This window comes from Gouania willdenowi, chromosome 20 (genome assembly GCF_900634775.1).
Source record: "Gouania willdenowi chromosome 20, fGouWil2.1, whole genome shotgun sequence".
Taxonomy (NCBI): Eukaryota; Metazoa; Chordata; class Actinopteri; order Blenniiformes; family Gobiesocidae; genus Gouania; species Gouania willdenowi.
In genome coordinates, this window is record NC_041063.1 from 13259237 (window position 1) to 13272044 (window position 12808).

Below are 12808 nucleotides of genomic sequence, written 5' to 3' on the forward strand. Positions count from 1 at the left end.
CTCTCTCTCTCTCTCGTTATTCCATCCCCAGATTACAGAATGCTCTCACTCTCTGTCCCTCGGTTTTCATCCTAAACTGTCAGCAAGTGGGGAAAGGCAGCACTCAGCAGGCTACATTCTATTCTGCCCAGACACCACAGCAGTGCGAATGTCGCAGCTCGTTAGCAAAAGAGCTTTAAACATGCTCATGCAGAAACACAGAGCCCACACCGGCCTCGGACAAAATGTGGTTAATCTCCTGTCCAACAGACAGTGTCAGGCAGACAAAGAGACAGCATATGCGTGCATAACACAGACGCAAACATATACACACACACACACACACACACACACACACACACGCACACACACACACACACACACACACACACACACACACACACACACACACACACACACACACACACACACACACACACAGCCCTGTGCACTCATCCGTATGTTAACACACACATGCATCCACACACATTTTAAGAAGCAAATTGAAACCGTGTGTTGACGTCGGAGGCTTCAGCAAAGCATTGTTTAGTAGATTAAATCTTAGTGTGGAGCTGAAAGTGGTCTATGGCTGTGACTCTTTGTAAATCTCTGAGGATTGGCACACAGTGGGATTAGGTTACGATAAAGATGATCTTTTATTCATTTGTTTGGTGGGAGTCTTGTCTGAAGACATTTGTTTTCAATCCTCAGACAGCCAGACTGAGCACTTCCTCTGGAGGCTATTCTCTTATTATCATGCTAATGTCAAATATGTCTCTTTACCCTTTGGAAAGTGTCATCAGAAGAAAACAGAGGGATGCTGTTCTCTTGTTCTACAAGGCTATCTCCTTAGTGTTTACCAGCCTGTTCCCTTCTCCCACAGAGTGAGGCTAAACTTGGCTCTTACATCAAAGGCTCTCATGCAGCATGTGCACACTCAGATGTGATTATCATATTGCAAAGTGCTTTTCATATGACTGTCGAAGGCAAAGGAAGGGTGGCCATTGTTTGTGCAACAGAGCTAACGAAGGTTTCTGCATTAAAAAACAACAACAAAAAATTTCTGGAGCATGCCCTGCTTTTCAACACTGCACCTTTCTTCTTCTTTCAGTATCTGATCAAAGTAAATGAGATCAAGACCAAGAAAGGAGTGGACCTCCTCCAGAACCTGATTAAGTATTACCACGCACAGTGCAAGTAAGTACCACCTTAATCCCTCTAACCCACCCCACCCAAATATGATGGATATCCTCACAGGCGCAGCCTTTTCTTGGAGCCCCATGTCCGATTTCCACATCCTGTGTGATTATTTTCTTTGCAACATCTGCAGTCATATGTATAAATATAGTGCTTATGAATATGCAAGGGTCATCATACAGATCCATTCTGACAGTTGCTAGGATGTGGGGGGGGGGGGTTGAATAAAAAGGACGCTCCGTGTGTCAGAGCTGCAGATTACATCAGCACCACGACAGGATCATCGAGTTTCTGTTAGCGTTGCTTTTTCCTGTCGAAATGCAGCAAGGAAACAATACAGTTCCCTGGTAATCTGTTCAACCTGCAGCCTTTGACAAATAGATGCTGCGATTATGGATTACAAGAGGGAGGGAAGCGAAGGGACAAGTGTTTTTAAAGAGATAGTAGATGAAAAATACTGAGTCACACTAGCTAGAACCTATTTATGTGTCGCATCAGCTGCAAACCTTAATTGTAACTATGTGGATTGCATTGTCCCTGATAAATAAATAGATAGAAAGTAACCGCTGCTTATATTTTTAAATCTTTTACGCAAGGTTGTTCGTTCCTAGCTGACCGATGTAGAACGATGCAGCAGAGGAAGTGATGAGAAGCAGGAGAGAGATATGTCTTGGCAGCAGTAGGATAGAGAGAGCACAACAGGGAGGTCATTAGCAGTGATTTGCAGCTGCAGATGTTGCTGTGAGGTGTGTATCGCTGACAGATCTATAATGGATTCCAGCATGTAGTCATGTACTAAGCACCTCTTGCAAATCTGCCTTGGCCTTGGCTAAATCTCACTCCTGCTCAGGGATCTGGACATTATTACAACTCCTTAGTGTGACCGTTGGTGGCTTTTCTTAAATAATTCATTGACGAATAGCAAAATAATCTGTGCTTTCTGTTCTTTCAGTTTTTTCCAAGATGGCTTGAAGACAGCGGATAAGCTAAAGCAGTACATTGAGAAGCTGGCAGCTGATCTCTATAATGTAAATATGGGATTTTCTTTACGATCCAATGTGACAAACTGGTTGAAACAACACAATGATTATGTCAAAGAATAAAGGTTTGGTCCCAAAGTAAAGTAAACACACAACACATTGTGATACATTTCCCTGCTGGAAACAAACGTTTGGTTATAATAACATATTGTTGGTGACATTCATTCATTAGTTAAAAATAAACCCAACTATTTGTCAGTTAGCTTCATTTATTTATACATATTAGGCTACTATGAAATACTAAACTGTATATTCTTATTGCATCATGCTCATGGCTTTATTTATAAATCTGTATTCCTAACAGTTCTACCAATTCAAGTTTATGGTAAACTGAATTTGATAGATTTTAGATATACTGTTTTATTTCATACTAATGTAATAATACAAGAAACAATATCACAATAAACAAAAGAAAAACAAAAAAATAATTACATATATTCCTGCATACACATACTTTTTGTGTTCGAAAGGGAGTGGGTGGAGTTATAAAGTTATAAGTCCCACCCTTTTTCCTACATTAAAGTAACAAATAATTATGTTTTCTGCATCCTGTCTAACCATTGCAGTTTGTCTCATATTTATATGATTTTGATTATAATACAACATAAATGTTGATATTGCTTGATATTTGTACACTCTGTGCAAAAAAAAAAGTTTTTATGTGTCAGTAAGTGTAACCAGGTTGTGGAATAGTTTGTGTATGGAAATAAAAAAAACTGTCAGAATTTAAAGCAATTTAAAATATAAATATATACAGTTTATCTTCTTCAAGCATAATTGTTAAAGGGAAAAATTTTTAAATAGGTGTGTATATACTTTTGTTTGTGTATGTTTAGACAGATGAATGTATAACAGAAAGTAGATCACATGAATTGTATAATTATATGCATATATATCAATGAATTATACTATATTTATAGTGTAAATTGGTGTATATTATATATATATATGTATGTATAGTACTAAATATTACAAGGGGTAGGATCATATATTATACTTCCTTCTACTCATTTTTGAACATGTGCAGAATTTTGTAAACATTTGTTCTCTCTTAACTTTGTTTGATTTATTATTTTTAAAATTATTATTTTCATTATTTTCTCATTGTGGTAGATACATTGCTATTGTGCTCATGTTCGAAATAAGATTGAATCAATAAATCAATCAATGAATAATTTACATTCGCAAACTGTTCCAGAATTTTATTCCACATACTGAAACAAAAGCCAGACCACAAATTAATTTGTAAGTTCCATCCCTCTGGTAATAATTTATTATTTGCCTTAAATACAACCTGAATAGTTTGAAAAACAAGTAAATCATCTCAAGTGCAGTAATGTTGTTTTTGCTGACTTTTTATCTGAGTTAGAGGTCAATGGACTTTCAGGCTGCTCACCCTAAGCCTGATGGTAAAAAGAATACCGCTAAAGCCCCTCCTTGTTTCCTCTTTTCTTTTTGCAGATCAAACAAACTCAGGATGAGGAGAAAAAGCAGCTCACTGCTCTACGAGATCTGATCAAATCCTCCCTGCAGTTGGATCAGAAAGAGGTACGCAGGTTGCATTTATCCACTCAAAGTCACCTTTAATCCCAATTATTTGCCAGTCCAGCACAAACTGTCTTTTGTGAACTGGAACCAGCCACAGCTAACGTGAATCTGACTGCCCAGCTTTACTAAAACCCCTTTTTAACCCCCCCACCCTCCTCCCATCACCACTCACTCTGGTCACTACCATGTGAGCACAGAGCAGAGCCCAGTGCTGTACCATGCTGGTAGCCAGTGTGTGGTTGGCTTTGCTGATGACCAGCGTTGTGCCTCGCTGGCTGCTCAGTGGAGAGTCACTCACTGCCCAACTCACACACACGCATATGTCCACATTTAAACCATATTCATTTTAAACCCCGTAACGAATCACTCTGAGTGCAGCTAACTTTGCATGAAACCGACTAGTTGTTGTAACTCACACAGTTGTAGCTTCTTTGGGACTCACCACCTTCACACGTCTCCCCTCTATCTCCTCTCTGCTTGTCTTCTGCTTGTCTGGAATCAAGTCTAGAAGAGTAAGTGCTGGTGCACGTTCGGCATGCTGGCATTTGTCTGTCCTGCGTGACATTTTGACTGGTTTGCTCCTGTAGACGTGTTGCAGAGCATGTCCTGTAGGTTCCATCGTTTTTTCTCACTGGCAGTTTTAACTCCGAGAACCTTTTTTGTTGTTTGTAGGTGTCTTAAATGCGTGGTTGAAAGCAGCTTCTCCGTTCACAGTTTGTGTTGAATATTGCATATTTGTGCATGTGTTTACTGTATGGGTTTCTCCACAGGATTCCCAAAGTAAGCAAGGTGGCTACAGCATGCACCAGCTGCAAGGAAACAAGGAGTTTGGGAGTGAGAAGAAAGGTTATCTGCTGAAGAAGAGCGACGGGTGAGCTTAAACCAATCCCAGCAGTTATTCATTTGAATGAATGAATGCTTTTTTTCGGTTTAAAAAAAAAAAACATAATTAAAAACATGTTTTTACAACAGAATTTATCAAATAGCAACTGAAAAAAGGATTAGACTGAAGCACCAAGGCTTGGTGGCCTAGTGGTTAAGGACGCTGGGCTTGTAATCGGAGGGTTGCCGGTTCAAGCCTCACCGGGGCCATCACTGTGGGATGTTGAGCAAGTCCCTTAACCCCGAACTGCTCCCCAGGTGCCGCAAAATGGCTGCCGACTGCTCCTCAGGGATGGGTTAAGTGCAGAAGACAAATTCCAATAATGTACTAACATTACATGGCCAATTAAAGGCGAAAGCCCGATTTAATCTAATCTAATCTTTTAATCTTATTTTTGCCTATCCGGTACCATCATAGCATTAACCAAATAATTCACAATAAAACAGTACTAGTACATCATTACAAAACACATAATAGGTTAAACTGAAGAATCGAAAACAATCAAATTTCATTGTAACCTTTGATAAGTTTATATTTTAAGGTCTTTTTAAAAACTAGCATAGAATTTTACACTCATTTCAAATTGCAAGAGTTTGGTGTTCATTAGGGTTGACTGGCATTTTTCCCTAATTACAATTAAAACTACAATTACTATATTCCTCCTGACAGTAAATTACAATTATGTTACAATTAATCGCACTTACTGAGCCTTGAATAAATAAGCCCATAAAACATAACCAACATCCTATTAGCTTTCTGTTAGCATCTCTTATGATAATGGGTCAGTTTTGACCCATGTTTTAAATCAGCTGTAAAATACACTAAAAATATTATCAATTATCCAGTTTGTTTTTCATCTCTTGGTTACCATGTTGGACTTCTTTATCCGTGAAAATATTGGTATTACTATTTTTGGTGGGAGTGTCTAAGCCTTTTTTCTGTTACTATACCCCTCAATTTCAAATGATTTTTAATTGGTAAAATGATCTTCAAGGGAACTGACAGGTAAACGTGATATGAAACTAATTTTAATGATTAATAACTACATATGTGTAAGGCATAGAACTGTAACATGGTTCCACAGGTTTGCATTTAATTCAATTTTAAATGACAGTTCTTTTCGAATTTCCATACAAGTCAATTATCCAAACTCAATTACAATTCAATTTCATTTACAAAAGCAACATATTTTTTTCATTTACGATTACAATTGTATTTACATCATAATTGTAATTAATTACCAATTTTGCGATTACACTTATTATTGACCCCAAACCTGGTGTTCATGTTGCATGAAATATTTAAAGGTTCTTAAGGAGAGGAAAGACACAAAAAAACATGCGTGGCTAATGAGCTCCATTCTTTCTGTTGCACAGGTTGAGGAAGGTGTGGCAAAGGAGGCAGTGCTCAGTCAAAAGTGGCATCCTCACCATCTCCCATGCCACAGTGAGTACAGACACGTGCACCCTCATGAGCAGCTGTGTGGATCAAAGGGAGAGCACCATGTGGGGAGGCAGTGTCGAGCTTTTTTCAGTCTGGATCCTGGCGGAAGGAAATTGACATAGATGGGTTGCCATGACAACCCCGCAATCTCTCCTCCACCGCCCTCCTGCTTGGTGCCTGCTGCATCTCAGTGACTCATTTCAGTGTTACAGTGTGTGCTAGGCTAGCATGTCTGTAGGAGCATCCTCACTCTACTGCAGCCATGCAGACACGGTTTATTTGTGGTTTTTTTCCCTCCCTGTGCATTACAAAGATCTAAAACTGCTTATTTATATCGAAGGATTATTCATATCCCACAACTATGTCGGTCAATCTCTAATCCGCCTGTAAACAAAAGGGAACTACTGGACCAAGGGGCTTAGAACAACCAGTGAATTTAGCTAATTGCAGCCCAGCTGTGATCTCTGTCTCATTAGGCTCAAGCAACAGATAAATCCAAATCTAAATATTCTAAATCACATGTGTAAACCTGAAGGCATGGGGGCCAAATCAGTCCTTCTGATTTGGCCACTGGAGAAAGTGAAAATGACAGAGAAAACATTAATCATTGTGTAAATTACCAAATAATTCAGTGGTAAATTGTTATTGAAAGAACTCAAAATTAGGGATGCACCGAATATTCAGTAACCGAATATATTCGGCCGAATATTGCGAAAAAAGCAACATTTGGCCTTTGGTGGAGTGAGTTAAAAAAAAGGCCTAAGAGTAGCATATGACACAATAAAACAACTTGCAGTGACGCGGTGTCCAACGCACATTTCTTGGTGCCTGTTTCACTTTGCTGTGCCTGTAAAAGCTCCGTCCGTTTTTTTCTGTAGCGCAGCGGTGCTCCCTGAGAACGTGATCAGCTTTAATCATCTCCCCCTGCTCAGTGTTCGAACTGTTGTCTGGCTAACTAGGAATAACTTAGTCCTTGTTGTCCTTTAGTTCTTTTTATTCCAGTCTTTCTTCCGTGCCTTGTAGGTACACATTCACAGTCAGCAAGCTACCTCAAGTACAACCTTTTCAGTGGGAAGTTCCGGTTTACAAAATAAAAGTCAGCTGGAGCAACATCTCATCTGTGCTACAGAAGATCCAAGTTGTTCTGTTGTTGTGGACTAGACCATCGATGCCAGGGATTGTAGAGTCTGAAACATCGTAGTTTAATGATAACTTCTGATACTGTCAAATAATCTGACCCTAGTGGTGAAATAACTGATGCTTCCTTGTGTCCATTTAGTTTTGTTTAATCATTACGGTCTGGAATGTTGTCATCAGGATATTTTAAATTAGGTTAATTTAAACTATAAGTTGATCAAAACTTAATCAATAAGCCTGCTCAGATTCAGTAAACCATTGAATTGATCCCTGAGAGGAAATCAGGTGACATCAATGCTGTTCTCGTACATCTTTATATGACATGTAAATAATTAAAAAGGAGCAGTCAGAATAATCCATGTCACTGCAACTTATATCTACTTTTTAATTGTATGTTACTTTATTTTTAACATACATTTTTGTTTAATTAAGTTTTGTTTTTTTAGTTATTAGTATTTATTTTTGTTTCCTCGCAGGAGTTAAAAACTAGTATTTTCTTTAAAAAAAAAAGATAAATATTTCTTAAAAAACGGAATTAAAAAAATTTAAGTGGAAAACACGGAATTTGGAAAAAAAATAAAACTGATTTTATAGAGCCCTAGGTTTACATTATTAGCCTATCTACTGTGGCTATGCAGACTTGTGCCTAAAGGACAATAATTCATTTGTTGTGGGTTTATCCACTTTAATGCACTTTAGTTTTTTATTTTATTTGAAGGCCTAATATACTATAATTTGTTGTGGTTTTTTTGAAAAGCAAAGACTACTGGGATATTTAAAAAATATCAGAATATTCAATAAACATTTACTTTCTTTAAAAAACATGTCTGAAAATGTATGCACTACTAAAAAAAAATAGTGAAAAACCTAACAACCACATTTGGTTTTTGGCCAGGCGTTTATAGTTTATTCGGCTTCTGCTTCGGCCACAAATTTTCATTTCGGTGCATCCTTACTCAAAATGTTTCCAAAATCCTGCAATTTTTCCTCAAATTATTCCACACACTCTCCTCAAATTAAATAAAAATTGGTCAAAATATAAATAAATCAAATAACATTTAAGTACCTGTAACTTATTGCTTAGATATTGTTGATGCCTTCCGTACTTTGTCTAATTTACAACTGGAAGTGCAAATGGACACACTAATGTTGAAATTGTTTGTTTCCATGCCTAAAACCTGTGGCCCACTTGTGATCAAACTGGTCCCTGGTATTTGGCCCTTAAAGTAAAATGAGTTCGACACTCCTGATCTAAATGAAAGGATGTTCCACATTTTGGTAAACTTCTTGTGGCATTAGTAACTTGGACGTGAATTGTTGTCATGGCAACTACGGGTTTTACAGGGATTGCTTGTCTGTGGAATGGGATGTGAGTGGAACTAGTTTCCATTTTGATGTTTGGAGTTTTCTATCTGCTGCCCCAGTTGTTTCCAAATATACCCTTTTGTGCCATGTTTGTCTAAATATTAATGTTTGAGGTTTGGTTATTTCAGTCTTACGGGTTGAGTCATCCATTGAGGTGTGGTGGTTCATGTACCAGCAGAAAACAAAAGATCATTTCTGAGGCCACTCTTTGAACCTGTTTGCTTCGACCCACTTTAGTTTACACTCATCATTCAGGAGCTTACAATCCCTTCTCAAAGTAATTTATTGCCCCTTTCTTTCCCCACTGAACTCGAGCTGACTTTATCTGACATGGCTCGATGCCATCGCACCAGCTCGGCTCCAGGGCTCCTCACAGACTGTTAGCATTTCATTAGCACGTGCCCTGGCCCGCTGTCTGCTGGAGCGCTGGCAGCAGACAGAGCTCAGTGTTCATGTGTCCAACTGAGCCCATTATCACTGTCCACAGCACAGCCAGCACGGTCCAGTTTCTTAAGAGGATTCTCAGAGATCAGCTGGTGTCACTGTGACACTTCTGTCACACACAGACAAACTCAGCACGTCTATCGAAAATTATAGAACTGTTTGTTATTTAAATATCAACTTGTAGCCTGAAGATATTTTAATTAGAGAAGAGTCTTTGTGTGGCTGGTGTTGGTGCGAGCTTCTACCAGTAGAAAGTGTGACTGAGTAATCACTGAATATATACAGTATTACTTTAGAACACATACAAAGGCGTTTCATTACATTTTTTCTTCTTTCAGTCCAACAGGCAGCCGGTCAAACTCAACCTGCTCACCTGTCAGGTGAAGCCGAGCTCTGAGGACAGGAAATGCTTTGATCTCATTTCTCGTAAGTTTTTAAAAATGTGTGTTTCAGAGTTAAAGAAATCTGTCATGTTTGTGCATGTTAGGCAGGGTTGGGGTCAACTACAATTTTCTTTTATGTTTTTATTGAAAGATAGGCGACAATACACTTCGGGTTTGCCAAAAAAGACAAATATGATTTAAAAAAAACATTCAAGGATATTTCCTTTTTTGTCTCCTTCCCCTTTTATATATATATGAAGAAATTAAATAAGATTAAATTCAACCACTGAACACCCAGAGAGTAAACAAGTGTAGCATTACATCACCACCCAGATTGGGCTTAATTCAAGTAAATATACATGAAAAATAAAATAATTACAAAGGCATCCATGTCAATCTGTAGCACTCTTGTCAATTAAAAGCAGAGAATAGTCTATGTTTTCTCAGGCATATATTGTTTAGCATATCTTTCCCACCCACTCCAGTGTTTAACAAATAGATTCATCTTTAGGTTCACTGTAAAAGTCATCTTTTCCATTATGTAAATGTCCATCATTATATTGGTCCAGTCATGGATAGTTGGTTCTCTCTGTTCTCTCCACTTCTTTGTTATAGCTTTTTTAGCTAAAGCTAAAAGAATATTCCAGAGATACCAATTTATTGTTTGCATTGCTTGTGTCTTATAACCTCGAAGCATAGTTTTAAAGTCAAGTGGAATGTTAGTGTGAAAAATATGCTTTTAAGGCATCGTTAACATCAAACAAATATTTTTGAAGAATATGACATTCCCAGAATACATGGTAATGGTGTGCAACCTGGCAACCACAATTTATCCAACAGTGACTGTTTCCTTGAGAAAAATGTGCACTTTAACAGGGGATTATAAAGAAACGTCATACACTTTTTCAACAGAATTCTTTCCAAGTATGGGATTTTGTATTCCTCCACTGAGATGTGCATATATATTCCCACTTTTCTTCTTTCATATTAATTTTTTGCTTTCTTTTCCCATTTATCTGTTACATATTTTGTTGAATGACTATTAAAATGAGTAATATTCATAATATTCATAATAATATTCTTTATGTTGCAGTGTGTCAAAACTTTTTAATTGATTATCATTTACAATTTGGAAAATGACCTTTGTGATCCATGTTTTAAATCTGGGATCAGTACTGTTTGGTATGAAGTTTTGATCATTTGCCATATGCAATTACATTTTTCAATTACACATTCAAAGAGCCCTGTTCAATTACAACTGAATTATGAATACGATGACTGGCATTTATTCCAATTCCAATTATTTTTTCCCCCTGAAAGTCAATTACTAAAGGTCAAATTTCATTAATCGTTGAATTACTGAGCCTTTAATAAATATAACCCAGATTATAAAACTTAACCTTCCCCTTGTGTTAGCTTTCTGTTAACATCTCTAATGATAACGGGCTTGTTTTGTCTTAAGTCAACTGTAAAATGCATTAAAATTAAAAAAAAAAAAAAAAACATTATTTATTATCCAATTTTGTTTTTGGTGTGGACGTCTTGAGTGTTTTTTGTCAGTATGGCCCTTGATTTAACTTTTTAAAAAATGGTAAAATGATTACATAAACTTCATATGTGTAAGTCATAGGACTGTAACACGGTTCTCGAGTTTTGCATTAAAATTTTAATTGACATTGTTAATAAAACACAAACTGCCTTTAAACAACCTTTACTAGCCAACGAGCATCTATTTTAAGACACAGAAAGTCATATCTGATATGTTGTTGATTCTATGTTGTTTTGAAATACCAAAGTGCATATTTTTTAACCATGTGTTTTCAACAGATAACCGGACATATCATTTCCAAGCTGAAGATGAACAAGAGTTTGTTATGTGAGTACCAAGGATTACATTTGCTTTAAATCATGAAAGATACTGCTGATGTTTTTGTGGTAAACTCAACTTTCATTTTTTTATTCATCTGGGTTCAATTATTCTGAACTCACTTGTGAGTCAATGGCTGACTTGTTTAATGGCAGTTGTCTTTAAAATGAGCCGTTGTACTTTGTGTAGTGAGTTGGGAGGATGTGAGTGGTATTTGTGGTGTGAAGTGATATAGGTCATTGTAACCATACACTGTTGTTTCCCTTGGCCTCACACACACATGCATGATACCAAATACACACACATTGTCCAAACGACAGAATATATACAGTAAAATTTTCTGATTCTTTTACTTCTTGCTCGTTTTTTTTTAATGTTTTATCATCTAACAATATGATTGCTATTGTGAATGGGTTAACTCATTCACTGCCAGCCCTTTTAAGAGCAGCCAACCCCATATTGCCAAGCATTTTAGATGATTTTCACAGAATATTTTGTCTTATGACAATCTGAAAGATTAGACTCTCTAGTTTCATCAGAAAAAAAGAATTTTGTTTCTAGCTTGTTTCATTCTTCTGTAATCAGCAGTTGAATGGAGGCAAGTTTCACACAAATCACCAGTTTGTGACAAAAAGCTGAGAAAACCCGTCTTTTTCTGAAAAAAACCTATTAGTGACTTTGAAGCTATTTTTTTTTAGCTTTAGTGATGCCTCAACATTAGTTTCCTACTATAAAACTACAAAAACAACACTGAGACTGACCTTTAATGGCAACAATTATTTTGCTATCTGGGTCAGAGTTGAATGTTTTTTTTACTGTATTTTGGCCGTCCTCCAAGTCTCTCCCCCCGTCAGTCTCCACACACACAACTTCCCCCTCATCCCGGTTATGCCAAGTCTCACCGCTCGCCCTGTTTTTTGATCATTTTCTCTCACCATCACGACACTCTCAATAGTCCACTTAGTTCCACACATGCTCTGGTCGAGTGTGCGCTGCTGGGAACTTCAGCATCAACTTTCGTAGCACCATTTTCTGTCTTGTAAACTCCTTTCCTCTCTCTCTGAGCTCTGCCCATCATGGGTGATCTCTCATCCAAAGGTGTACTGCTGCCACCTACATGGCACCAGTTGGTCACTACATCATTGTACAAGTCAGATATTCACTGAAGAGCTTCGTCACACTGTCTCCTAGCAACCCCAGCCGGAAAACACAATTCACGTCTACAGACGTCTTTGGCAGTCAATGAGTTAATATCAATTAAAATTAATGGGAAACAAAAATGTAATGTAGACATGCATAAAGGTGCAACGCTAGCACACTTAAGCTATGGTAGCTCAAATAGCTTCAGAATTTTAAGGTGCTTCTGTTTCAGGGGTTGGTATGAACAGTTTTCATGTTAAATATAATGTATTCTCACATCGCATGAATGAATAACCTCCTGAATTGTGGGTTTTGTTTGGCACTCTTTGTTGTCTCCTGGTCGTGTAGTCCCTTGGGTCCCAGCTCACAGCTCCTCTCTGCT

General features: G+C 37.6%; 1 protein-coding gene across 6 annotated transcripts in view; it reads left to right on the plus strand.

Annotated features, from left to right (window-relative positions):
• asap1b (ArfGAP with SH3 domain, ankyrin repeat and PH domain 1b) overlaps positions 1–12808 on the plus strand; it is a 67264-nt gene that overhangs the window by 35806 nt on the left and 18650 nt on the right. For 4 of the 6 annotated variants that reach the window (XM_028433943.1, XM_028433946.1, XM_028433945.1 and 1 more), the window contains exons 7-14: positions 1091–1176; positions 2129–2204; positions 3678–3764; positions 4268–4276; positions 4535–4635; positions 6024–6093; positions 9375–9462; positions 11247–11295. In XM_028433943.1, the coding sequence (XP_028289744.1) occupies positions 1091–1176; positions 2129–2204; positions 3678–3764; positions 4268–4276; positions 4535–4635; positions 6024–6093; positions 9375–9462; positions 11247–11295 (566 nt within the window). The remainder of the gene's footprint in view (positions 1–1090; positions 1177–2128; positions 2205–3677; positions 3765–4267; positions 4277–4534; positions 4636–6023; positions 6094–9374; positions 9463–11246; positions 11296–12808) is intronic. The other 2 variants (XM_028433944.1, XM_028433948.1) reach the window with 1 other exon arrangement.